This window comes from Gallus gallus, chromosome 16 (assembly GCF_016699485.2).
Source record: "Gallus gallus isolate bGalGal1 chromosome 16, bGalGal1.mat.broiler.GRCg7b, whole genome shotgun sequence".
NCBI classification, from domain to species: Eukaryota; Metazoa; Chordata; class Aves; order Galliformes; family Phasianidae; genus Gallus; species Gallus gallus.
The window spans coordinates 2,308,206-2,333,663 of NC_052547.1; the positions used below are offsets into that span (position 1 = coordinate 2,308,206).

The 25,458-nt window shown below is 59.1% G+C and overlaps 1 protein-coding gene across 1 annotated transcript in view; it reads right to left on the bottom strand.

Annotated features, from left to right (window-relative positions):
* Window positions 1-23,230, bottom strand: part of LOC121106914 (carnitine O-palmitoyltransferase 1, muscle isoform-like) — a 39,573-nt gene extending 16,343 nt beyond the window's left edge. Inside the window, exons 1-3 of the mRNA XM_046901514.1 lie at window positions 23,005-23,230; window positions 10,539-10,693; window positions 12-172 (exon numbers count right to left, since the gene is read on the bottom strand). Coding sequence (XP_046757470.1) covers window positions 12-172; window positions 10,539-10,693; window positions 23,005-23,209 — 521 coding nt within the window. The 5' untranslated portion in view covers window positions 23,210-23,230. The remainder of the gene's footprint in view (window positions 1-11; window positions 173-10,538; window positions 10,694-23,004) is intronic.
* Window positions 23,231-25,458: the final 2,228 nt, after the last annotated feature.

The window sequence follows — 25,458 nt, forward strand, 5'->3', positions numbered from 1 at the left end:
CTGCCCCCCACCGCCCCCCATTGCCCCCCCACCTGCAGGGCAGTCCGTCGCGGATGCGGCCGATGATCCCCGCGGAGGGATCGACGCGGCAGTACAGAGCGCCGCCCGTGGCCGCCACCGCCACCATCCAACTGGACGGGGAGATCGGGTACAGCCCGCACAGCACGCGGTTCTGCAACGCAATGCAATGCAATGCAATGCAATGCAATGCAACCCCGGGTACAGCCCGCACAGCACGCGGTTCTGCAACGGAATGCAATGCAATGCAACCCCGGGTACAGCCCGCACAGCACGCGGTTCTGCAATGCAATGCAACGCAATGCAATGCAATGCAACCCCCGGGTACAGCCCCGCACAGCACGCGGTTTCTGCAACGGAATGCAATGCAATGCAACCCCGGGTACAGCCCGCACAGCACGCGGTTCTGCAACGCAATGCAATGGCAATGCAATGCAATGCAATGCAATGCAATGCAACCCCGGGTTACAGCCCGCACAGCACGCGGTTCTGCAACGGAATGCAATGCAATGCAATGCAATGCAATGCAACCCCGGGTACAGCCCGCACAGCACGCGGTTCTGCAACGGAATGCAATGCAATGCAACCCCGGGGTACAGCCCGCACAGCACGCGGTTCTGCGGGGGGGACACAATGCACCCCCATACGGACACAATGCAATGCAATGCAACCCCGGGTACAGCCCGCACAGCACGCGGTTCTGCAATGCAATGCAATGCAATGCAATGCAACCCCGGGTACAGCCCGCACAGCACGCGGTTCTGCGGGGGGGGGGGGGACACAATGCACCCCCATACGGACACACGGGGACACAATGCAACGCAATGCAACCCCGGGTACAGCCCGCACAGCACGCGGTTCTGCGGGGGGGGGACACAATGCACCCCCATACGGACACACGGGGACACAATGCAATGCAATGCAATGCAATGCAACCCCGGGTACAGCCCGCACAGCACGCGGTTCTGCAATGCAATGCAATGCAATGCAATGCAACCCCGGATACAGCCCGCACAGCACGCGGTTCTGCAACGCAATGCAATGCAATGCAATGCAATGCAACCCCGGGTACAGCCCGCACAGCACGCGGTTCTGCAATGCAATGCAAGGCAATGCAATGCAACCCCGGGTACAGCCCGCACAGCACGCGGTTCTGCAATGCAATGCAATGCAATGCAATGCAATGCAACCCCGGGTACAGCCCGCACAGCACGCGGTTCTACAACGCAATACAACGCAATGCAATGCAATGCAGTGCAATGCAACCCCGGGTACAGCCCGCACAGCACGCGGTTCTGCAACGCAATGCAATGCAATGCAATGCAACCCCGGGTACAGCCCGCACAGCACGCGGTTCTGCAATGCAATGCAATGCAATGCAATGCAACCCCGCACAGCACGCGGTTCTGCGGGGGGGGGGGGGGGACATAATGCACACCCATAGAGACACACGGGGACACAATGCAATGCAATGCAATGCACCCCCATACGGACATGTGGGGACACAATGCAATGCAATGCAATGCACCCCCATACGGACATGTGGGGACACAATGCAATGCAATGCAACCCCGCACAGCACGCGGTTCTGGGGGGGGGGGGGGGGGACACACAATGCAATGCAATGCAATGCAATGCAATGCAATGCAACGCAATGCAACCCCGCACAGCACGCGGTTCTGCGGGGGGGGGACATAATGCACCCCCATACAGACACACGGGGGGACATAGAGCTCCATAGGGACACACAGAGGGACAGAGAGGGACATAGGGGGACATAGAGGTCCATAGGGGGACATGGAGGTCCATAGGGGGACACAGGGGGACAGAGAGGGACATAGGGGAACATGGGGACATAGAGCTCCATAGGGGACATAGAGATCCATACGGACACAGAGGGGGACATAGAGGCACAAAGGGGGACATAGGGGGACATAGGGGGACACAGAGGTCCATAGGGACACATAGGGGGACATAGAGCTCCATAGGGGGACATAGAGGGACAGAGAGGGACATAGAGGGACATAGGGGGACATAGAGGGACATAGGGGGACATAGGGGTCCATACAGACACACATGGGGACAGAGAGGTCCATAGGGGGACATAGGGGGACATAGAGCTCCATAGGGGGACATAGAGGGACATAGGGACACACAGAGGGACAGAGAGGGCCATAGGGACACAGAGGGGGACACAGCAACCCGTTGGGACATACATGGGGACATAGAGGTCCATAGGGGGACATAGGGGGACATAGGGACACACGGGACACAATGCACACCCATATGGGGCACAATGCACACCCATAGGGACACACGGGGCACAATGCACACCCATACACACCCATAGGGACACACAGACAGAGCAGCCCATAGGGACATACATGAGGACATAGAGCTCCTTAGGGACACATACGGGGACAGAGAGGGACATAGGGGGACATAGGGACACATAGGGGGACATGGAGGTCCATAGGGGGACATAGAGGGACATAGGGGGACATAGGGGGACATAGAGCTCCATAGGGGGACATAGGGGGACATAGGGACACACAGAGGGACAGAGAGGGACATAGGGACACACGGGGACATAGAGCTCCATAGGGGACATAGAGATCCATAGGGACACGTGGGGACATAGAGGTCCATAGGGGGACATAGGGGGACATAGGGACACATAGGGGGACATGGAGGTCCACAGGGGGACATAGGGACACATAGGGGGACACAGAGGTCCATAGGGGGACATAGGGGGACATAGAGACACACATGGGGGGACAGAGTGACCCATTGGGACATACACGGGGACATAGAGGGACACAGAGGTCCATAGGGACACACAGAGGGACATAGAGGTCCATAGGGGGACATAGGGGGACACATGGGGACATAGAGCTCCATAGGGACACAAAGGGGCACATAGAGGTCCATAGGGGGACATAGGGGTCCATAGGGACACACAGAGGGACATAGAGGGACATAGGGGGACATAGGGGTCCATAGGGACACACAGAGGGACATAGGGGGACATAGGGGGACATAGAGCTCCATAGGGACACACAGAGGGACAGAGAGGTCCATAGCGACACAGAGGGGGACATAGAGGGACATAGGGGTCCATACAGACACACATGGGGACAGAGAGGTCCATAGGGGGACATAGGGGGACACAGAGGTCCATAGGGACACAGAGGGACATAGAGGTCCATAGGGACACATGGGGGGACAGAGCGACCCATTGGGACATACATGGGGACATAGAGGGACATAGGGACACACAGAGGGACAGAGATGTCCATAGGGACACATACAGGGACATACAGCTCCATAGGGGGACATTGAGCTCCATAGGGACACACAGAGGGACAGAGAGGGACATAGCGACACAGAGGGGGACATAGGGGGACATAGGGGGACATAGGGGGACATAGGGGTCCATACAGACACACATGGGGACAGAGAGGTCCATAGGGACACATACAGGGACATACAGCTCCATAGGGGGACATTGAGCTCCATAGGGACACACAGAGGGACAGAGAGGTCCATAGCGACACAGAGGGGGACATAGAGGGACATAGGGGGACATAGGGGTCCATACAGACACACATGGGGACAGAGAGGTCCATAGGGACACAGAAGGACAGAGAGGGACATAGGGACACATGGGGGGACAGAGCGACCCGTTGGGACACAAAGGGGGACATAGAGGGACATAGGGGGACATAGGGGGACATAGGGACACATGGGGGGACAGAGCGACCCGTTGGGACATACATGGGGACACAGAGGTCCATAGGGACACATAGGGGGACATAGAGGGACATAGGGGGACATAGAGCTCCATAGGGGGACATAGGGGGACATAGGGACACACAGAGGGACAGAGAGGGACATAGGGGGACATAGAGGGACATAGGGACACACGGGGACATAGAGCTCCATAGGGGACATAGAGATCCATAGGGACACGTGGGGACATAGAGGTCCATAGGGGGACATAGGGGGACATAGGGACACATAGGGGGACATGGAGGTCCACAGGGGGACATAGGGGGACATAGAGGTCCATAGGGGGACATAGGGGGACATAGGGACACATAGGGGGACATGGAGGTCCACAGGGGGACATAGGGGGACATAGAGACACACATGGGGGGACAGAGTGACCCATTGGGACATACACGGGGACATAGAGGGACACAGAGGTCCATAGGGACACACAGAGGGACATAGAGGTCCATAGGGGGACATAGGGGGACACATGGGGACATAGAGCTCCATAGGGACACAAAGGGGCACATAGAGGTCCATAGGGGGACATAGGGGTCCATAGGGACACACAGAGGGACATAGAGGGACATAGGGGGACATAGGGGTCCATAGGGACACACAGAGGGACATAGGGGGACATAGGGGGACATAGAGCTCCATAGGGACACACAGAGGGACAGAGAGGTCCATAGCGACACAGAGGGGGACATAGAGGGACATAGGGGTCCATACAGACACACATGGGGACAGAGAGGTCCATAGGGGGACATAGGGGGACACAGAGGTCCATAGGGACACAGAGGGACATAGAGGTCCATAGGGACACATGGGGGGACAGAGCGACCCATTGGGACATACATGGGGACATAGAGGGACATAGGGACACACAGAGGGACAGAGATGTCCATAGGGACACATACAGGGACATACAGCTCCATAGGGGGACATTGAGCTCCATAGGGACACACAGAGGGACAGAGAGGGACATAGCGACACAGAGGGGGACATAGGGGGACATAGGGGGACATAGGGGGACATAGGGGTCCATACAGACACACATGGGGACAGAGAGGTCCATAGGGACACAGAAGGACAGAGAGGGACATAGGGACACATGGGGGGACAGAGCGACCCGTTGGGACACAAAGGGGGACATAGAGGGACATAGGGGGACATAGGGGGACATAGGGACACATGGGGGGACAGAGCGACCCGTTGGGACATACATGGGGACACAGAGGTCCATAGGGACACATAGGGGGACATAGAGGGACATAGGGGGACATAGAGCTCCATAGGGGGACATAGGGGGACATAGGGACACACAGAGGGACAGAGAGGGACATAGGGGGACATAGAGGGACATAGGGACACACGGGGACATAGAGCTCCATAGGGGACATAGAGATCCATAGGGACACGTGGGGACATAGAGGTCCATAGGGGGACATAGGGGGACATAGGGACACATAGGGGGACATGGAGGTCCACAGGGGGACATAGGGGGACATAGAGGTCCATAGGGGGACATAGGGGGACATAGGGACACATAGGGGGACATGGAGGTCCACAGGGGGACATAGGGGGGACATAGAGACACACATGGGGGGACAGAGTGACCCATTGGGACATACACGGGGACATAGAGGGACACAGAGGTCCATAGGGACACACAGAGGGACATAGAGGTCCATAGGGGGACATAGGGGGACACATGGGGACATAGAGCTCCATAGGGACACAAAGGGGCACATAGAGGTCCATAGGGGGACATAGGGGTCCATAGGGACACACAGAGGGACATAGAGGGACATAGGGGGACATAGAGGTCCATAGGGGGACATAGAGGTCCATAGGGGGACATAGAGGGACATAGGGGGACATGGGGGGACAGAGCGACCCGTTGGGACATACATGGGGACATAGAGGGACATAGGGGGACATAGAGGGACATAGGGGGACATAGGGACACACGGGGCACAATGCACACCCATAGGGACACACGGGGACACACAGACAGAGCAGCCCATAGGGACATACATGAGGACATAGAGCTCCTTAGGGACACATACGGGGACAGAGAGGGACATAGGGGGACATAGGGACACATAGGGGGACATGGAGGTCCACAGGGGGACATAGGGACACATAGGGGGACACAGAGGTCCATAGGGGGACATAGGGGGACATAGGGGGACATAGAGACACACATAGGGGGACAGAGTGACCCACTGGGACATACACGGGGACATAGAGGGACACAGAGGTCCATAGGGACACACAGAGGGACATAGAGGTCCATAGGGGGACATAGGGGGACACATGGGGACATAGAGCTCCATAGGGACACAAAGGGGCACATAGAGGTCCATAGGGGGACATAGGGGTCCATAGGGACACACAGAGGGACATAGAGGGACATAGGGGGACATAGAGGTCCATAGGGGGACATAGAGGTCCATAGGGGGACATAGAGGGACATAGGGGGACATGGGGGGACAGAGCGACCCGTTGGGACATACATGGGGACATAGAGGGACATAGGGGGACATAGAGGGACATAGGGGGACATAGGGACACACGGGGCACAATGCACACCCATAGGGACACACGGGGACACACAGACAGAGCAGCCCATAGGGACATACATGAGGACATAGAGCTCCTTAGGGACACATACGGGGACAGAGAGGGACATAGGGGGACATAGGGACACATAGGGGGACATGGAGGTCCACAGGGGGACATAGGGACACATAGGGGGACACAGAGGTCCATAGGGGGACATAGGGGGACATAGGGGGACATAGAGACACACATAGGGGGACAGAGTGACCCACTGGGACATACACGGGGACATAGAGGGACACAGAGGTCCATAGGGACACACAGAGGGACATAGAGGTCCATAGGGGGACATAGGGGGACACATGGGGACATAGAGCTCCATAGGGACACAAAGGGGCACATAGAGGTCCATAGGGGGACATAGGGGTCCATAGGGACACACAGAGGGACATAGGGGGACATAGGGGGACATAGAGGTCCATAGGGACACACAGAGGGACAGAGAGGTCCATAGCGACACAGAGGGGGACATAGAGGGACATAGGGGTCCATACAGACACACATGGGGACAGAGAGGTCCGTAGGGGGACATAGGGGGACACAGAGGTCCATAGGGACACAGAGGGACATAGAGGTCCATAGGGACACATGGGGGGACAGAGCGACCCATTGGGACATACATGGGGACATAGAGGGACATAGGGACACACAGAGGGACAGAGATGTCCATAGGGACACATACAGGGACATACAGCTCCATAGGGGGACATTGAGCTCCATAGGGACACACAGAGGGACAGAGAGGGACATAGCGACACAGAGGGGGACATAGGGGGACATAGGGGGACATAGGGGGACATAGGGGTCCATACAGACACACATGGGGACAGAGAGGTCCATAGGGACACATACAGGGACATACAGCTCCATAGGGGGACATTGAGCTCCATAGGGACACACAGAGGGACAGAGAGGTCCATAGCGACACAGAGGGGGACATAGAGGGACATAGGGGGACATAGGGGTCCATACAGACACACATGGGGACAGAGAGGTCCATAGGGACACAGAAGGACAGAGAGGGACATAGGGACACATGGGGGGACAGAGCGACCCGTTGGGACACAAAGGGGGACATAGAGGGACATAGGGGGACATAGGGGGACATAGGGACACATGGGGGGACAGAGCGACCCATTGGGACATACATGGGGACACAGAGGTCCATAGGGACACATACGGGGACATAGAGGGACATAGAGCTCCATAGGGGGACATAGAGGTCCATAGGGGGACATAGGGGGACATAGGGACACACCGAGGGACAGAGAGGGACATAGGGGGACATAGAGGGACATAGGGACACATGGGGACATAGAGCTCCATAGGGGACATAGAGATCCATAGGGACACGTGGGGACATAGAGGTCCATAGGGGGACATAGGGGGACATAGGGACACATATGGGGACATAGAGGTCCATAGGGACACATGGGGACACAGAGCTCCATAGGGGGACATAGGGACATAGAGCTCCATAGGGGGACATAGGGGTCCATAGGGACACATGGGGACATAGGGGTCCATAGGGACACAAAGGGGGACAGAGAGGTCCATAGGGACGCATGGGGACACATGGAGATCCACAGTGCCCCATAGTGACACATAGCGACACATGGGACACATGGGGTCACATAGGGACACACGGGGACCCATAGGGACCCATAGGGAGCCATAGGGAGCCATAGGGACACATAGGGACACATAGGGACCCATAGGGACCCATAGGGAGCCATAGGGACACACAGGGACCCATAGGGACACATAGGGACCCATAGGGAGCCATAGGGACACATAGGGACCCATAGGGACACATAGGGACCCATAGGGACCCATAGAGAGCCATAGGGACACATAGGGACACGTAGGGAGCCATAGGGACACGTAGGGAGCCATAGGGACACATAGGGACACATAGGGACCCATAGGGAGCCATAGGGACACACAGGGACCCATAGGGACACATAGGGACCCATAGGGAGCCATAGGGACACATAGGGACCCATAGGGACACACAGGGACCCATAGGGAGCCATAGGGACACACAGGGACCCATAGGGACACATAGGGACCCATAGGGACACACAGGGACCCATAGGGAGCCATAGGGACACACAGGGACCCATAGGGACACATAGGGACCCATAGGGGCACATAGCGACACACAGCACCCCATATATCGCCACCTATTGCCCCATATCCCCCATATAACGCCCCCTATCGCCCCCTATCCCCATATATCGCCCCCATCCCCATATATCGCCCGCTATGCCCATATATCGCCCCTTTTGCCCCGTCTCCATATATCACCCCCTATGGCCCCCTATCCCTATATACCGCCCCCTATCCCCATATATCGCCCCCTATCGCCCCCTATCCCCATATATCGCCCCCTATTACCCCCTATCCCCATATATTGCCCCCTATCCCCCATATATCGCCCCCTATGGCCATATATCGCCCCCTATCCCTATATATCGCCCCCTATGGCCATATATCGCCCCCTATGGCCATATATCGCCCCCTATGGCCATATATCACCCCCTATCCCCATATACCGCCCCCTATCCCACATATATCACCCCCTATGGCCCCCTATCCCCATATATTGCCCCCTATGCCCCATATATCGCCCCCTATGGCCCCCTATCCCTATATATCGCCCCCTATCCCCATATATCGCCCCCTATACCCCACATATCACCCCCTATGGCCATACACCGCCCCCTCTGGCCATATATTGCCCCCTATGGCCATACATCACCCCATATATCGCCATATACCGCCCTCTATTGCCATATATCACCCCCTATCCCCCATATATCGCCCTCTATCACCCCCTATCCCCCATATATTGCCCCCTATGGCCCCATATCCCCATATATCGCCCCCTCTTTCCATATATCGCCCCCTATCCCCCATATATCACCCCCTATCGCCCTCTATCCCCCATATATCACCCCCTATGGCCATATATCACCCCCTATCCCCCATATATCGCCCCCTATGGCCATATATCCCCCCTTTCGCCATATACCGCCCCCCTATCGCCATATATCGCCCCCTATGGCCATATATCCCCCCCTATCCCCCATATATTGCCCCCTATGGCCATATATCACCCCCTATCCCCCATATATCGCCCCTTTGGCCATATATCACCCCCTATCCCACATATATCGCCCCCTATGGCCATATATCACCCCCTATCCCCCATATATCGCCCCCTATGGCCATATATCACCCCCTATCCCCCATATATCGCCCCCAATGGCCATATATCGCCCCCTATCCCCCATATATCGCCCCCTATGGCCATATATCGCCCCCTATCGTGATATACCGCCCCCCTATCCCCATATATCGCCCCCTATGGCCATATATCCCCCCCTATGGCCATATATCGCCCCCTATCCCCATATATCGCCCTGTATGGCCCCCTATGGCCATATATCGCCCCCTATGGCCATATACCGCCCCCTATGGCCATATATCGCCCCCTATGGCCATATATCACTCCCTATCCCCCATATATCGCCCCCTATGGCCATATATCCCCCCCTATCGCCATATACCGCCCCCCCATGGCCATATACCGCCCCCTATGGCCATATATCGCCCCCTATGGCCACATATCGCCCCCTATGGCCTTTCCCCCCCCCCCATGGCCACATATCGCCCCCTATGGCCATATATCACCCCCTATGGCCACATATCGCCCCCTATGGCCATATATCCCCCCCTATCCCCCATATATCGCCCCCTATGGCCATATATCACCCCCTATCCCCCATATATAGCCCCCTATGGCCATATATCACCCCCTATCCCCCATAAATCGCCCCCTATGGCCGTATATCACCCCCTATCCCCCATATATCGCCCCCTATGGCCATATATCGCCCCCTATGGCCATATATCCCGCCCTATGGCCATATACCGCCCCCTATGGCCATATATCCCCCCCTATGGCCATACAGCGCCCCCTATGGCCATATATCCCGCCCTATGGCCATATATCGCCCCCTATGGCCATATATCGCCCCCTATGGCCATATATCCCCCCCTATGGCCACATACCGCCCCCTATCCCCCATGCAGCGCCCCCTGCGGCCCACCTTGGCCCTGACGAGGCGTTTCTTCCAGCTGGCGACGCCCAGCAGGTAAAGGTGCTGCAGCGCCTCCCGGCTCAGCTGGAAGTGCGGCCCCTCCGGGGTGACCGTGAACTGGAAGGCAACGGCCTGGTGGGCTTCGGCCATGGCGGCGGGGGAACCTGCGGGCACAGCGCGGCACCGCGTGGGCTGCGGTGGGGTGCGGTGGGGTGGGATGGGGTGGGATGGGATGGGGTGGGGTGGGGTGGGATGGGATGGACTGGGATGGAGATGGGATGGGATGGAGCTGGGATGGGGTGGGATGGGGTGGGGTGGGGTGGGAATGGGATGGAGATGGGATGGAATGGGATGGACTGGGATGGGATGGGATGGGATGGAGCTGGGATGGGGTGGGATGGGGTGGGGTGGGGTGGGAATGGGATGGACTGGGATGGGATGGGGTGGGATGGGATGGGATGGGATGGACTGGGATGGACTGGGATGGAGATGGGGTGGACTGGGATGGGATGGGGTGGGGTGGGGTGGGATGGGATGGGATGGGAATGGGATGGACTGGGATGGAGATGGGATGGGGTGGGGTGGGAATGGAATGCACTGGGATGGGATGGGATGGACTGGGATGGAGATGGGATGGACTGGGATGGACTGCGATGGAGATGGGATGGACTGGGATGGGATGGGATGGACTGGGATAGACTGGGATGGAGATGGGATGGACTGAGATGGACTGGGATGGACTGGGATGGGATGGAGATGGACTGGGATGGACTGGGATGGACTGGGATGGGACTGGGATGGAGTGGGATGGGAATGGGATGGGATGGGGTGGGATGGGGTGGACTGGGATGGACTGGGATGGACTGGGATAGACTGGGATGGAGATGGGATGGACTGAGATGGACTGGGATGGACTGGGATGGGATGGAGATGGACTGGGATGGACTGGGATGGGATGGGATGGGATGGGATGGGGTGGGATGGGGTGGACTGGGATGGACTGGGATGGAGATGGGATGGGGTGGGGTGGGATGGAGCTGGGATGGACTGGGATGGGAATGGGATGGACTGCGATTGACTGGGGTGGGAATGGGATGGACTGGGATGGACTGGGATGGAGATGGGATGGAGATGGGATGGGGTGGGGTGGGAATGGGATGGACTGGGATGGAGATGGGATGGGATGGGGTGGGATGGGATGGGATGGACTGGGATGGAGATGGGATGGAGATGGGATGGACTGCGATGGGATGGGGTGGGATGGGGTGGACTGGGATGGAATGGGATGGACTGAGATGGACTGGGATGGAATGGGATGGGATGGGATGGGATGGGATGGGGTGGGATGGGGTGGACTGGGATGGACTGGGATGGGATGGGATGGGGTGGGATGGAGCTGGGATGGACTGGGATGGAATGGGATGGGATGGGGTGGGATGGACTGGGATGGAGATGGGATGGAGATGGGATAGGGTGGGGTGGGATGGGGTGGACTGGGATGGACTGGGATGGAATGGGATGGATTGGGATGGACTGGGATGGAGCTGGGATGGACTGGGATGGGATGGGGTGGGATGGGATGGACTGGGATGGACTGGGATGGAGATGGGATGGAGATGGGATGGACTGCGATGGGATGGGGATGGACTGGGATGGACTGGGATGGAATGGGATGGACTGGGATGGAGATGGGATGGACTGGGATGGGATGGGGTGGGGTGGGATGAAACTGGGATGGACTGGGATGGGATGGGGTGGGATGGGATGGACTGGGATGGACTGGGATGGGATGGGATGGGGTGGACTGGGATGGACTGGGATGGAGATGGGATGGACTGGGATGGGATGGGGTGGGAATGGGATGGGAATGGGATGGAGATGGGATGGACTGGGATGGAATGGGATGGACTGGGATGGGATGGGATGGGATGGGGTGGGAATGGGATGGACTGGGACTGTTGTTGGAATGGGATGGACTGAGAAGGACTGGGATGGACTGGGATGGGACTGGGATGAATGGGATGGAGATGGGATGGAGATGGGATGGGGTGGGGTGGGAAAGGGATGCACTGGGATGGACTGGGATGGGATGGGATGGGATGGGATGGAGATGGGATGGGGTGCGGTGGGGTGGGGTGGGATGGACTGCGATTGACTGGGGTGGGAATGGGATGGACTGGGATGGACTGGGATGGGATGGAGATGGGATGGAGATGGGGTGGGGTGGGATGGGATGGAGCTGGGATGGGGTGGGGTGGGAATGGGATGGACTGGGATGAAGCTGGGATGGACTGAGATGGACTGGGGTGGAGATGGGATGGGACTGGGATGGACTGGGATGGACTGCGATGGAGATGGGATGGACTGGGATGGACTGGGATGGAATGGGGTGGAATGGGATGGAATGGGATGGACTGGGATGGGATGGGATGGGATGGGATGGGGTGGGATGGAGCTGGGATGGACTGGGATGGGAATGGGATGGACTGGGATGGACTGGGATGGAGATGGGATGGACTGGGATGGACTGGGATGGGATGGGATGGAGATGGGATGGGGTGCGGTGGGGTGGGGTGGGATGGGGTGGACTGGGATGGACTGGGATGGACTGGGATGGAGATGGGATGGACTGGGATGGGAATGGGATGGACTGGGATGGGATGGAGATGGACTGGGATGGACTGGGATGGATGGGATGGGATGGGATGGGATGGGATGGGATGGGATGGGGTGGGATGGGGTGGACTGGGATGGACTGGGATGGAGATGGGATGGGGTGGGGTGGGATGGAGCTGGGATGGACTGGGATGGAGATGGGATGGAGATGGGATGGGGTGGGGTGGGAATGGGATGGACTGGGATGGAGATGGGATGGGATGGGGTGGGATGGGATGGGATGGACTGGGATGGAGATGGGATGGAGATGGGATGGACTGCGATGGGATGGGGTGGGATGGGGTGGACTGGGATGGAATGGGATGGACTGAGATGGACTGGGATGGAATGGGATGGGATGGGATGGGATGGGGTGGGATGGACTGGGATGGAATGGGATGGGATGGGATGGGGTGGGATGGAGCTGGGATGGACTGGGATGGAATGGGATGGGATGGGGTGGGATGGACTGGGATGGAGATGGGATGGACTGGGATGGGATGGGGTGGGGTGGGATGAAACTGGGATGGACTGGGATGGGATGGGGTGGGATGGGATGGACTGGGATGGACTGGGATGGGATGGGATGGGGTGGGATGGGGTGGGATGAAACTGGGATGGACTGCGATGGGAATGGGATGGGATGGGATGGAGATGGGATGGGGTGGGGTGGGAATGGGATGGACTGGGATGGGAGTGGGATGGACTGGGATGGGACTGGGATGGGAATGGGATGGAGGTGGAATGGACTGGGATGGGAATGGGATGGAGTGGGATGGAATGGGATGGGCTGGGATGGGACTGGGATGGGAATGGGATGGACTGGGATGGGATTGGGAATGGGATGGAGGTGGGATGGGATTGAGATGGGAATGGGGTGGACTGGGATGGGACTGGGATGGAGGTGGGCTGGACTGGGCTGTACTGGGACGCAGTGGGATGGGACTGGGATGGCAGTGGGACACACTGTGCTGTGCTGGGCTCACTGGTCTGTACTGGTCTGTACCGGTCTGTACCAGTTTGTACCAGTCTGTACTGGTCTCACTGGTCTGTACTCGTCTGTACTGGTCTGCACTGGTCTGTACTGGTCTCACTGGTCTGCACTGGTCTGTACTGGTCTTTACCGGTCTGTACCGGTCTGTACTGGTCTCTACTGCTCTGCACTGATCTGTACTGGTCTGTACAGGTTTGTACCGGTCTGTACCGGTCTGTACTGGTCTGCACTGGTCTGTACTGGTCTGTACCAGTCTGCATTGGTCTGTACTGGTCTCACCGGTCTCACTGGTGTGCACTGGTCTGTACCAGTCTATACTGGTCTGCACTGGTCTCTACTGGTCTGTACTGGTCTATACCGGTCTGCACTGGGCTCCCTGGTCTGCACTGGTCTGTACCGGTCTGTGCTGGTCTGTACCGGTCTGTACTGGTCTGCACTGGTCTCTACTGGTCTGTACCAGTCTGTAATGGTCTGCACTGGTCTGTACCAGTTTGTACCAGTCTGTGCTGGTCTGTACTGGTCTCACTGGTCTGCATTGGTCTATACCGGTCTGTACCGATCTGTACTGGTCTGTACTGGTCTCTACTGCTCTGCACTGGTCTGTACTGGTCTGTACCGGTTTGTACTGGTCTGTACTGGTCTATACCAGTCTGCACTAGTCTCACTGGTCTGTACCGGTCTGCACTGGTCTGTACTGGTGTACACTGGTCTGTACTGGTCTGTACTGGTCTGTACCGGTCTGTACTGGTCTGTACTGGTCTATACCGGTCTATACCGGTCTCACAGCTCTGCACTGCTCCGTATTGCTCTCGCTGTGCTGTATTGTGCCGTATGGGACCGTATTGTGCCCTATTGTGCCCTATAGTGCCATATTGTCCTCTGTCACTGCTGTGCACTGTGCCCTATTGTGCCCTATTGTGCCGTATAGTGCCGTATGGGGCTGTATTGTGCCCCATTGTGCCCTATTGTGCCCCATTGTGCCCCATTGTGCCCCATTGTGCCCTATTGTGCCCCATTGTGCCCTATTGTGCCGTATGGGGCCGTATTGTGCCCCATTGTGCCCCATTGTGCCCTATTGTGCCCCATTGTGCCCTATGGTGCCCCATTGTGCCCTATTGCGCCCTATTGCGCCCCATTGTGCCATATAGTGCCGTATTGTGCTGTATGGTACCGTATTGTGCCCTATTGTGCCGTATGGTGCCCCATTGTGCCCTATTGTGCCCCATTGTGCCCCATTGCACTGTATGGGGCCGTATGGTACCGTATTGTGCCCCATTGTGCCCTATTGTGCCCCATTGTGCCCCATTGTGCCCTATTGTGCCCCATTGTGCCTTATTGTGCCCCATTGTGCCCTATTGTGCCCTATTGTGCCCCATTGTGCCCTATTGTGCCCCATTGTGCCCTATTGTGCCGTATGGTACCGTATTGTGCCCTATTGTGCCCTATTGTGCCCCATTGCGCCCCATTGCGCCCTATTGTGCCCCATTGTGCCCCATTGCGCCCCATTGTGCCCTATTGTGCCGTATTGTGCCCCATTGTGCCCCATTGTGCCCTATTGTGCCCCATTGTGCCCCATTGTGCCCTATTGTGCCCCATTGTGCCGTATTGTGCCCCATTGTGCCCTATTGTGCCCCATTGTGCCCCATTGCGCCGTATGGGGCCGTATGGTACCGTATTGTGCCCCATTGTGCCCTTTTGTGCCCTATTGTGCCCCATTGTGCCCCATTGTGCCCTATTGTGCCGTATGGGGCCGTATGGTACCGTATTGTGCCCCATTGTGCCCTATTGTGCCCCATTGTGCCCCATTGTGCCCTATTATGCCCTATTGTGCCCCATTGTGCCCCATTGTGCCCTATTGTGCCGTATGGGGCCGTATTGTGCCCCATTGTGCCCCATTGTGCCCTATTGTGCCCTATGGTGCCCTTTTGTGCCCTATTGTGCCCCATTGTGCCCCATTGTGCCCCACTGTGCCCCATTGTGCCCTATTGTGCCCTATTGCGCCCTATTGTGCCCCATTGTGCCCCATTGTGCCCTATTGTGCCCCATTGTGCCCTATTGTGCCGTATAGTGCCGTATGTGGCCGTATTGTGCTCCATTGTGCCCTTTTGTGCCCCATTGTGCCCCATTGTGCCCTATTGTGCCCTATTGTGCCCTATTGCGCCCCATTGTGCCCCATTGTGCCCCATTGTGCCCCATCGTGCCCTATTGTGCCCTATTGCGCCCCATTGTGCCCCATTGTGCCCCATTGTGCCCTATTGTGCCCCATTGTGCCCCATTGTGCCCTATTGTGCCCCATTGTGCCCCATTGTGCCCCATTGTGCCCTATTGTGCCCTATTGTGCCCCATTGTGCCCCATTGTGCCCCATTGTGCCCTATTGTGCCCTATTGCGCCCCATTGTGCCATATAGTGCCGTATTGTGCTGTATGGTACCGTATTGTGCCCTATTGTGCCCCATTGTGCCCCATTGCACTGTATGGGGCCGTATGGTACCGTATTGTGCCCCATTGTGCCCTATTGTGCCCCATTGTGCCCCATTGTGCCTTATTGTGCCCCATTGTGCCCTATTGTGCCCTATTGTGCCCCATTGTGCCCTATTGTGCCCTATTGTGCCCTATTGCGCCCCATTGTGCCCTATTGTGCCGTATAGTGCCGTATGGGGCCCTATTGTGCCCCATTGTGCCCTATTGTGCCGTATGGGGCCGTATTGTGCCCCATTGTGCCCCATTGTGCCCTATTGCGCCCCATTGTGCCCTATTGCGCCCCATTGTGCCATATAGTGCCGTATTGTGCCGTATGGGGCCGTATTGTGCCCCATTGTGCCCCATTGTGCCCTATTGTGCCCCATTGTGCCCTATTGCGCCCCATTGTGCCCCATTGTGTCCCATTGTGCCCTATTGCGCCCCATTGTGCCCTATTGCGCCCCATTGTGCCATATAGTGCCGTATTGTGCCGTATGGGGCCGTATTGTGCCCCATTGTGCCCTTTTGTGCCCCATTGTGCCCCATTGTGCCCTATTGTGCCCTATTGTGCCCTATTGCGCCCCATTGTGCCCCATTGTGCCCCATTGTGCCCCATCGTGCCCTATTGTGCCCTATTGCGCCCCATTGTGCCCCATTGTGCCCCATTGTGCCCTATTGTGCCCCATTGTGCCCCATTGTGCCCTATTGTGCCCCATTGTGCCCCATTGTGCCCCATTGTGCCCTATTGTGCCCTATTGTGCCCCATTGTGCCCCATTGTGCCCCATTGTGCCCTATTGTGCCCTATTGCGCCCCATTGTGCCATATAGTGCCGTATTGTGCTGTATGGTACCGTATTGTGCCCTATTGTGCCCCATTGTGCCCCATTGCACTGTATGGGGCCGTATGGTACCGTATTGTGCCCCATTGTGCCCTATTGTGCCCCATTGTGCCCCATTGTGCCTTATTGTGCCCCATTGTGCCCTATTGTGCCCTATTGTGCCCCATTGTGCCCTATTGTGCCCTATTGTGCCCTATTGCGCCCCATTGTGCCCTATTGTGCCGTATAGTGCCGTATGGGGCCCTATTGTGCCCCATTGTGCCCTATTGTGCCGTATGGGGCCGTATTGTGCCCCATTGTGCCCCATTGTGCCCTATTGCGCCCCATTGTGCCCTATTGCGCCCCATTGTGCCATATAGTGCCGTATTGTGCCGTATGGGGCCGTATTGTGCCCCATTGTGCCCCATTGTGCCCTATTGTGCCCCATTGTGCCCTATTGCGCCCCATTGTGCCCCATTGTGTCCCATTGTGCCCTATTGCGCCCCATTGTGCTCTATTGCGCCCCATTGTGCCATATAGTGCCGTATTGTGCCGTATGGGGCCGTATTGTGCCCCATTGTGCCCTATTGTGCCCCATTGTGCCCTATTGTGCCGTATAGTGCCGTATGGGGCCCTATTGCGCCCCATTGTGCCCTATTGTGCCCCATTGTGCCCTATTGTGCCCTATTGTGCCCTATGGTACCGTATTGTTCCGTATAGCGCCGTATGTACCGTATTGTGCCGTATAGCGCCGTATGTACCGTATTGTGCCGTATAGCGCCGTATGTACCGTATTGTGCCGTATAGCGCCGTATGTACCGTATTGTGCCGTATAGCGCCGTATGTACCGTATTGTGCCGTATAGCGCCGTACCGCCCGCACTGCTCCGACCGCCCCCACCGCCCCCACCGCCGTCCGCCGCCGCCGCGCCGTTCTGTGACGCTCCGCGGCCGTTCCGGGGCGGCGTCAGCGCGGGGGGGGCGCGGAGTCACGCGGGGTTGGAGCGGCGCCCACTGAGGCGGGGGGTCACCGCCGCACCGCCCGCTGACTGCAACGGGGGGGGGAGGGGCGGCGGGGGGGGGGGGGGGGGGGGGGGTGGGGGGGGGGTATGGGGGCTGTGGGGGGGTATGGGGGGATATGGGGGGCTGTGGGGGGGGATGGGGGGATATGGGGGGGCTGTGGGGGGGGATATGGGGGGGCTGTGGGGGGGTATGGGGGGCTATGGGGGGCTGTGAGATAATATGGGGTGATATGGGGGGATATGGGGGGCTGTGGGGGGGGGGATGGGGGGTTGTGAGGTCATATGGGGGGTTATGGGGGGGCTGTGGGGGGGATATGGGGTGATATGGGGGGAAGTGGGGAGGATATGGGGGGGATATGGGGGGCTGTGAGGTCATATGGGGGACTGTGAGGTCATATAGGGGGCTATGGGGGGCTGTGAGGTCATATGGGGGGATATGGGGGGATATGGGGGGCTGTGGGGGGGGATATGGGGGGCTGTGAGGTCATATGGGGGGCTGTGGGGTGATATGGGGGGCTATGGGGGGATATGGGGTGATATGGGGGGCTATGGGGGGATATGGGGGGCTGTGGGGGGGTATGGGGGGATATGGGGGGCTGTGGGGGGGATGGGGGGATATGGGGTGTTGTGAGGTCATATGGGGGGCTGTGGGGGGGATATGGAGTGATATGGGGGTCTGTGGGGTGATATGGGGGGCTGTGGGGGGGGATATGGGGGGCTGTGAGGTCATATGGGGGGCTGTGGGGTGATATGGGGGGCTATGGGGGGATATGGGGTGATATGGGGGGCTATGGGGGGATATGGGGGGCTGTGGGGGGGGGGGATGGGGGGCTGTGGGGGGCTGTGGGGGGGATGGGGGGATATGGGGGGTTGTGAGGTCATATGGGGGGCTGTGGGGGGGATATGGAGTGATATGGGGGTCTGTGGGGTGATTATGGGGGGCTGTGGGGGGGCTATGGGGGGCTATGGGGGGCTGTGAGATAATATGGGGTGATATGGGGGGATATGGGGGGCTGTGGGGGGGGGATGGGGGGTTGTGAGGTCATATGGGGGGCTATGGGGGGCTGTGGGGGGGGATGGGGGGATATGGGGGGCTGTGAGGTAATATGGGGGGCTATGGGGGGGATATGGAGTGATATGGGGGGCTGTGGGGTGATATGGGGTGATATGGGGGGCTGTGGGGGGGCTCATGGGGGGCTATGGGGGGCTGTGAGATAATATGGGGTGATATGGGGGGATATGGGGGGCTGTGGGGGGGGATGGGGGGTTGTGAGGTCATATGGGGGGATATGGGGGCTGTGGGGGGATATGGGGGGCTGTGAGATAATATGGGGTGATATGGGGGGCTGTGGGGGGATATGGGGGACTGTGAGGTCATATAGGGGGCTATGGGGGGCTGTGGGGGGGATATGGGGGGATATGGGGGCTGTGGGGGGGCTGTGGGGTCATATGGGGGGATATGGGGGCTGTGGGGGGGGATGGGGGGATATGGGGGGCTGTGAGGTCATATGGGGGGCTGTGGGGTGATATGGGGGGCTATGGGGGGGTATGGGGGGATATGGGGGGCTGTGAGATAATATGGGGGGCTATGGGGGGGATATGGAGTGATATGGGGGGCTGTGGGGTGATATGGGGTGATATGGGGGGCTGTGGGGGGGCTATGGGGGGGCTATGGGGGGCTGTGAGATAATATGGGGTGATATGGGGGGGCTATGAGGTCATATGGGGGATGTGGGGGGGGGATGGGGGGCTATGGGGGGATATGGGGGGATAAGGGGGGATAAGGGGGGATGTGGGGGGCTGTGAGGTTATATAGGGGGCTATGGGGGGCTGTGGGGTCATATGGGGGGCTATGGGGGGCTGTGGGGGGATATGGGGTGATATGGGGGGCTGTGAGATAATATGGGGTGATATGGGGGGCTGTGGGGTGCTATGGAGGGCCATGGGGGGCTATGGGCTGCACTGAGCTGCACTGAGCTGCATTGAGCTGCAATGGTGCTGAGCGGCGCTGAGTTGCATTGAGCTGCTATGGGCTGCAATGGACTGCACTGAGCTGCATTGAGCTGTGATGGGCTACAATGAGCTGCTATGGGCTGCAATGGGATGCATTGAGCTGCAGTGGGATGCATTGAGCTGCAATGGGATGCACTGAGCTGCACTGAGCTGCAATGGGCTGCAATGAGCTGCGCTGCACTGAGCTGCAATGGACTGCACGATGCTGAGCTGCATTGAGCTGCAATGAATGACACTGAGCTGCTGTGGGCTGCACTGAGCTGCATTGCACTGAGCTGCCGTGGGCTGCAATGGATGCACTGAGCTGCATTGCATCGCACTGAGCCGCAATGGGCTGCAAAGGGCTGCATTGAGCTGCAGGGGGGTGCAATGGGCTGCATTGCACTGAGCTGCATTGAGCTGCATCACACCGAGCTGCAAAGTGCTGGGCTGCAAAGGGGCTGCAATGGGCTGCAGTGGGATGCAATGGGATGCAGTGGGCTGCATTGAGCTGCTTTGGGCTGCTATGGGATGCACTGAGCTGCACGGAGTTGCATTGAGCTGCAGTGGGCTGCAAGGGGCTGCAATGGGCTGCTATGGGCTGCAGTGAGATGCAATGGGCTCCTATGGGCTGCAGTGAGATGCAATGGGCTGCAATGAGCTGCAATGGGCTGCAGTGGAGTGCAATGAGCTGCAAGGGGCTGCAGTGGGCTGCAATGAGCTGCAAGGGGCTGCTATGGGATGCAATGGGCTGCAATGGGCTGCATGGTGCTGAGCTGCACTGAGCTGCATTGAGCTGCAATGAACTGCACTGAGCTGCACTGCTGCACTGCACTGAGCTGCACTGCACTGAGCTGCACTGCTGCACTGCACTGAGCTGCACTGCACTGAGCTGCATGGCTCTGAGCTGCACTGAGCTGCACTGCTGCACTGCACTGAGCTGCACGGCGCTGCATAGAGCTGCACTGCACGGCACTGCACGGCACTGCATGGCATGGAGCCGCTGCCCCACACGTGGGGTGCAGTTGTGGGGTGCAGTTGTGGGGCTCACAGTGATGGGGTGCAGTTATGGGGTGCAGTTGTGGGGCTCCCATCTATGGGCTGCAATTATGGGGCGCAGTTGTGGGGCTCACAGTGATGGGGTGCAGTTGTGGGGCTCCCATCTATGGGCTGCAGTTGTGGGGTGCAGCGATGGGGCGCAGTTGTGGGGCTCACAGCTATGGGGTGCAGTTATGGGGTGCAGCAATGGGGCGCAGTTGTGGGGCTCCCATCTATGAGCTGCAGTTGTGGGGTGCAGTTGTGGGGCTCACAGTTGTGGGGTGCAGTTGTGGGGCTCACAGCTATGGGGCACAGTTATGGGGTGCAGTTATGTGGCTCACAGTGAGGGGGTGCAGTTATGGGGCGCAGTTGTGGGGCTCCCACCTATGGGCTGCGGTTGTGGGGTACAGCAATGGGGCGCAGTTGTGGGGCTCACAGCTATGGGGCGCAGTTGTGGGGCTCCCACCTATGAGCTGCAGTTGTGGGGTGCAGTTATGGGGTGCAGCTGTGGGGCTCCCACCTATGGGTTGCAGTTGTGGGGCGCAGTTGTGGGGCTTACAGTGATGAGCTGCAGTTGTGGGGCGCAATTATGGGGCGCAGTTGTGGGGCTCACAGTGATGGGCTGCAGTTGTGGGGCGCAGCTGTGGGGCTCACAGCTATGAGCTGCAGCTATGGGGCGCAGTTATGGGGCTCACAGCTATGGGCTGCAGTTGTGGGGCGCAGTTGGTGGGGCTCCCATCTATGAGCTGCAGTTGTGGGGTGCAGTTATGGGGTGCAGCTGTGGGGCTCCCACCTATGGGCTGCAGTTGTGGGGCGCAGTTATGGGGCTCACAGTGATGGGGAGCAGTTGTGGGGCTCACAGCTATGAGCTGCAGTTGTGGGGTGCAGTTATGGGGTGCAGCTGTGGGGCTCCCACCTATGGGCTTGCAGTTGTGGGGCTCACAGTGAGGGGGTGCAGTTATGGGGGCGCAGTTGTGGGGTTCACATCTATGAGCTGCAGTTTGTGGGGCGCAGTTGTGGGGTCACAGCTATGGGGCGCAGTGATGGGGTGCAGTTATGGGGCGCAGTTGTGGGGCTCACAGCTATGGGCTGCGGTTTTGGGGTACAGCAATGGGGCGCAGGTTGTGGGGCTCACAGCTATGGGGCGCAGTGATGGGGTGCAGTTATGGGGGCGCAGTTGTGGGGCTCCCATCTATGAGCTGCAGTTGTGGGGCTGCAGTTATGGGGCGCAGCTGTGGGGCTCACAGCTATGGGCTGCGGTTGTGGGGTGCAGTTGGGGGGTGCAGTTATGGGCTCACAGTGACGGGGTGCAGTTATGGGGCGCAGTTGTGGGGCTCACAGCTATGGGGCGCAGTTGTGGGGCTCCCACCTATGGCTGCAGTTGTGGGGCGCGGCTGTGGGCCCCCCCGTCTGCGTTGCCGCCCCATAGGCGCTCCCGGCCGTCCCAAGGTCACATTGTGCGCCCCCCCCCCCCCCAAAAAGACCCCCCCCCGATACCGTCAATGGGTCCAAACGGGGGCTCAGAGCGCTGCGGGTCGGGCGGGTGGAGACCCCGCGGGGCTGAAAGCGGAGCCGGGCGGGGATGGGGGGCGGGGGGGGGGGTTTGGGGGCGGAGGAGGGGGGGGGGGTTTGGGGGCGGCCCCCTCCGCACGGCCCGACATGGCCGCGGTGCCCCCCCGGCAGCTGCAGCGCCGCGGGCCATAAATAGCAGCGGGCACAGAAGGGCGGGGGGGGGCGGAGCACAGAGAGGGGCCCAAAGAGCACAGCGGGGGGGGGGGGGGGGGGCGGGGGGGGGGGGGGGGGGGGGGGGGGGGGGGGTCAGAGCGTTGTAATGACTGAGGTGGGGGGCAATGGGTGGGCAATGGGGGCTATAGGAGCAATGGGGGGGGTCATATAGGGCAATGGGGGAGTCCTATAGGGGCAATGGGGGGTCCTATAGGGGCGGGGGTGGGGTCCTATAGGGGCAATGGGGGGCTATAGGGGCAATGAGGGGCTCTATAGGGGCAGGGGGGGTCTATAGGGGCAATGGGGGGTCCTATAGGGGCGGGGGGGGGTCTATAGGGGCAGTGGGGGGGTCTATAGGGGGCGGGGGGGGGCTATAGGGGGTGGGGGGGTCCTATAGGGCAATGGGGGCTATAGGGGCATGGAGGGGTCCTATAGGGGCAATGAGGGGGGGCCTATAGGGGGTGGGGGGGCCTATAGGGGCGATGGGGGAGTCCTATAGGGGCAATGGGGGGGTCTATAGGGGCGGGGGGGGCTATAGGGGGCAATGGGGGGGGGCTATAGGGGCAATGGGGGGGTCCTATAGGGGGTAATGGGTGGGGGTCATATAGGGGCAATGGGGGGAGCCTATAGGGGTGGGGGGGGGGCTATAGGGGCAATGGGGGCTATAGGGGCAATGGAGGGGTCCTATAGGGGCAATGAGGGGGTCTATAGGGGCAGGGGGGGGTCATACAAGGGGCAATGGGGGAGTCCTATAGGGGCAATGAGGGGAGCCTAAAAGGGCGGGGGGGGGCTACAGGGGCGGGGGGGGTCATATAAGGGGCAATGGGGGGGCTCTATAGGGGCTATGAGGGGTCCTATAGGGCAATGAGAGGGGGTCTATAGGGGCAATGGGGGGGTCCTATAGGGGCAATGGGGGGCTCTATAGGGGCAGTGGGGGGGGGTCATACAAGGGGGCAATGGGGGAGTCCTATAGGGGCACTGGGGGCTATAGGGGCAATGGGGGGTGCCTACAGGGGTAATGGGGAAGTCCTATAGGGGCAATGAGAGGGGTCTATGGGGCAATGGGGGGCTCTTAGGGGCAATGGGGGGGTCCTATAGGGCAATGGAGGGTCTATAGGGGCAGGGGGGGGGGGTCCTATAGGGGTAATGGGTGGGGGTCATATAAGGGGTAATGGGTGGGGGTCATATAGGGGCAATGAGAGGGGGTCTATAGGGGCAATGAGGGACTCTATGGGGCAGGGGGGGACTATAGGGGCAAGGGGGGGTCTATAGGGGCAATGGGGGGTCTACAGGGGCGGGGGGGGGTCCCTATAGGGGCAATGGGGGGATCCTATAGGGGTAATAAGGGGGTCTGTAGGGGCAATGGTGGGGTTCTATAGGGGCGCGGGGGGCATAGGGCAATGGGGGGGTCCTATAGGGGTAATGGGGGAGTCCTATAGGGCATGAGGGGGTCTATAGGGGGGACAGGAGGGGTCATATAAGCGGCAATGGGGGCGTCCTATAGGGACAACGGGGGGCTCCTATAGGGGTAATGGGTGGGGGTCATAATAGGGCAATGGGGGGGTCCTATAGGGGCAATGAGGGGGTCTGTAGGAGCAATGGAGGGGTCCTATAGGGGCAAGGGGGGGGCTCCTATAGGGGTAATGGGTGGGGGTCATATAGGGGCAATGGGGGGTCCTATAGGGGCAATGGGGGCTTATAGGGGCAATGGGGGTGCCTACAGGGGTAATGGGGAAGTCCTATAGGGGCAATGAGAGGCGGTCTATGGGGCAATGGGGGGGGTCTGTAGGGGCAAGGGGGGGTCCCTATAGGGCAATGGGGGGGGTTCTTATAGGGCAATAGCACCGCGCGGGTATTGGGGTTGGGGTCTCATAAGGGGTAATGGCACTGTAGGGCAATGGGGGGGGGGGGGTCCTATAGGGTAATGGCACTTTAGGATCTTCGGGGGGGGTCATATAGAGGCAATGGGGGGGGGTCCTATTGGGGCATAGTAGCACTGCAGGGCCATGGGGGATCCTATAGGGGCAATAACACTACAGGGTATGAGGGGGGGTCCTATAGGGGGCAACGGCACCGCAGGGTATGGGGGGTTCCTATATGGGCAATAAGGGGGGGGTCCTATAGGGCAATGGCACCGCAGGGCAATGGGGGGGTCCTATATGGGCAAGAAGGGGGGGGCCTATAGGGGTAATGGCACTGCAGGGTAATGGGGGGTTCTATAGGGGC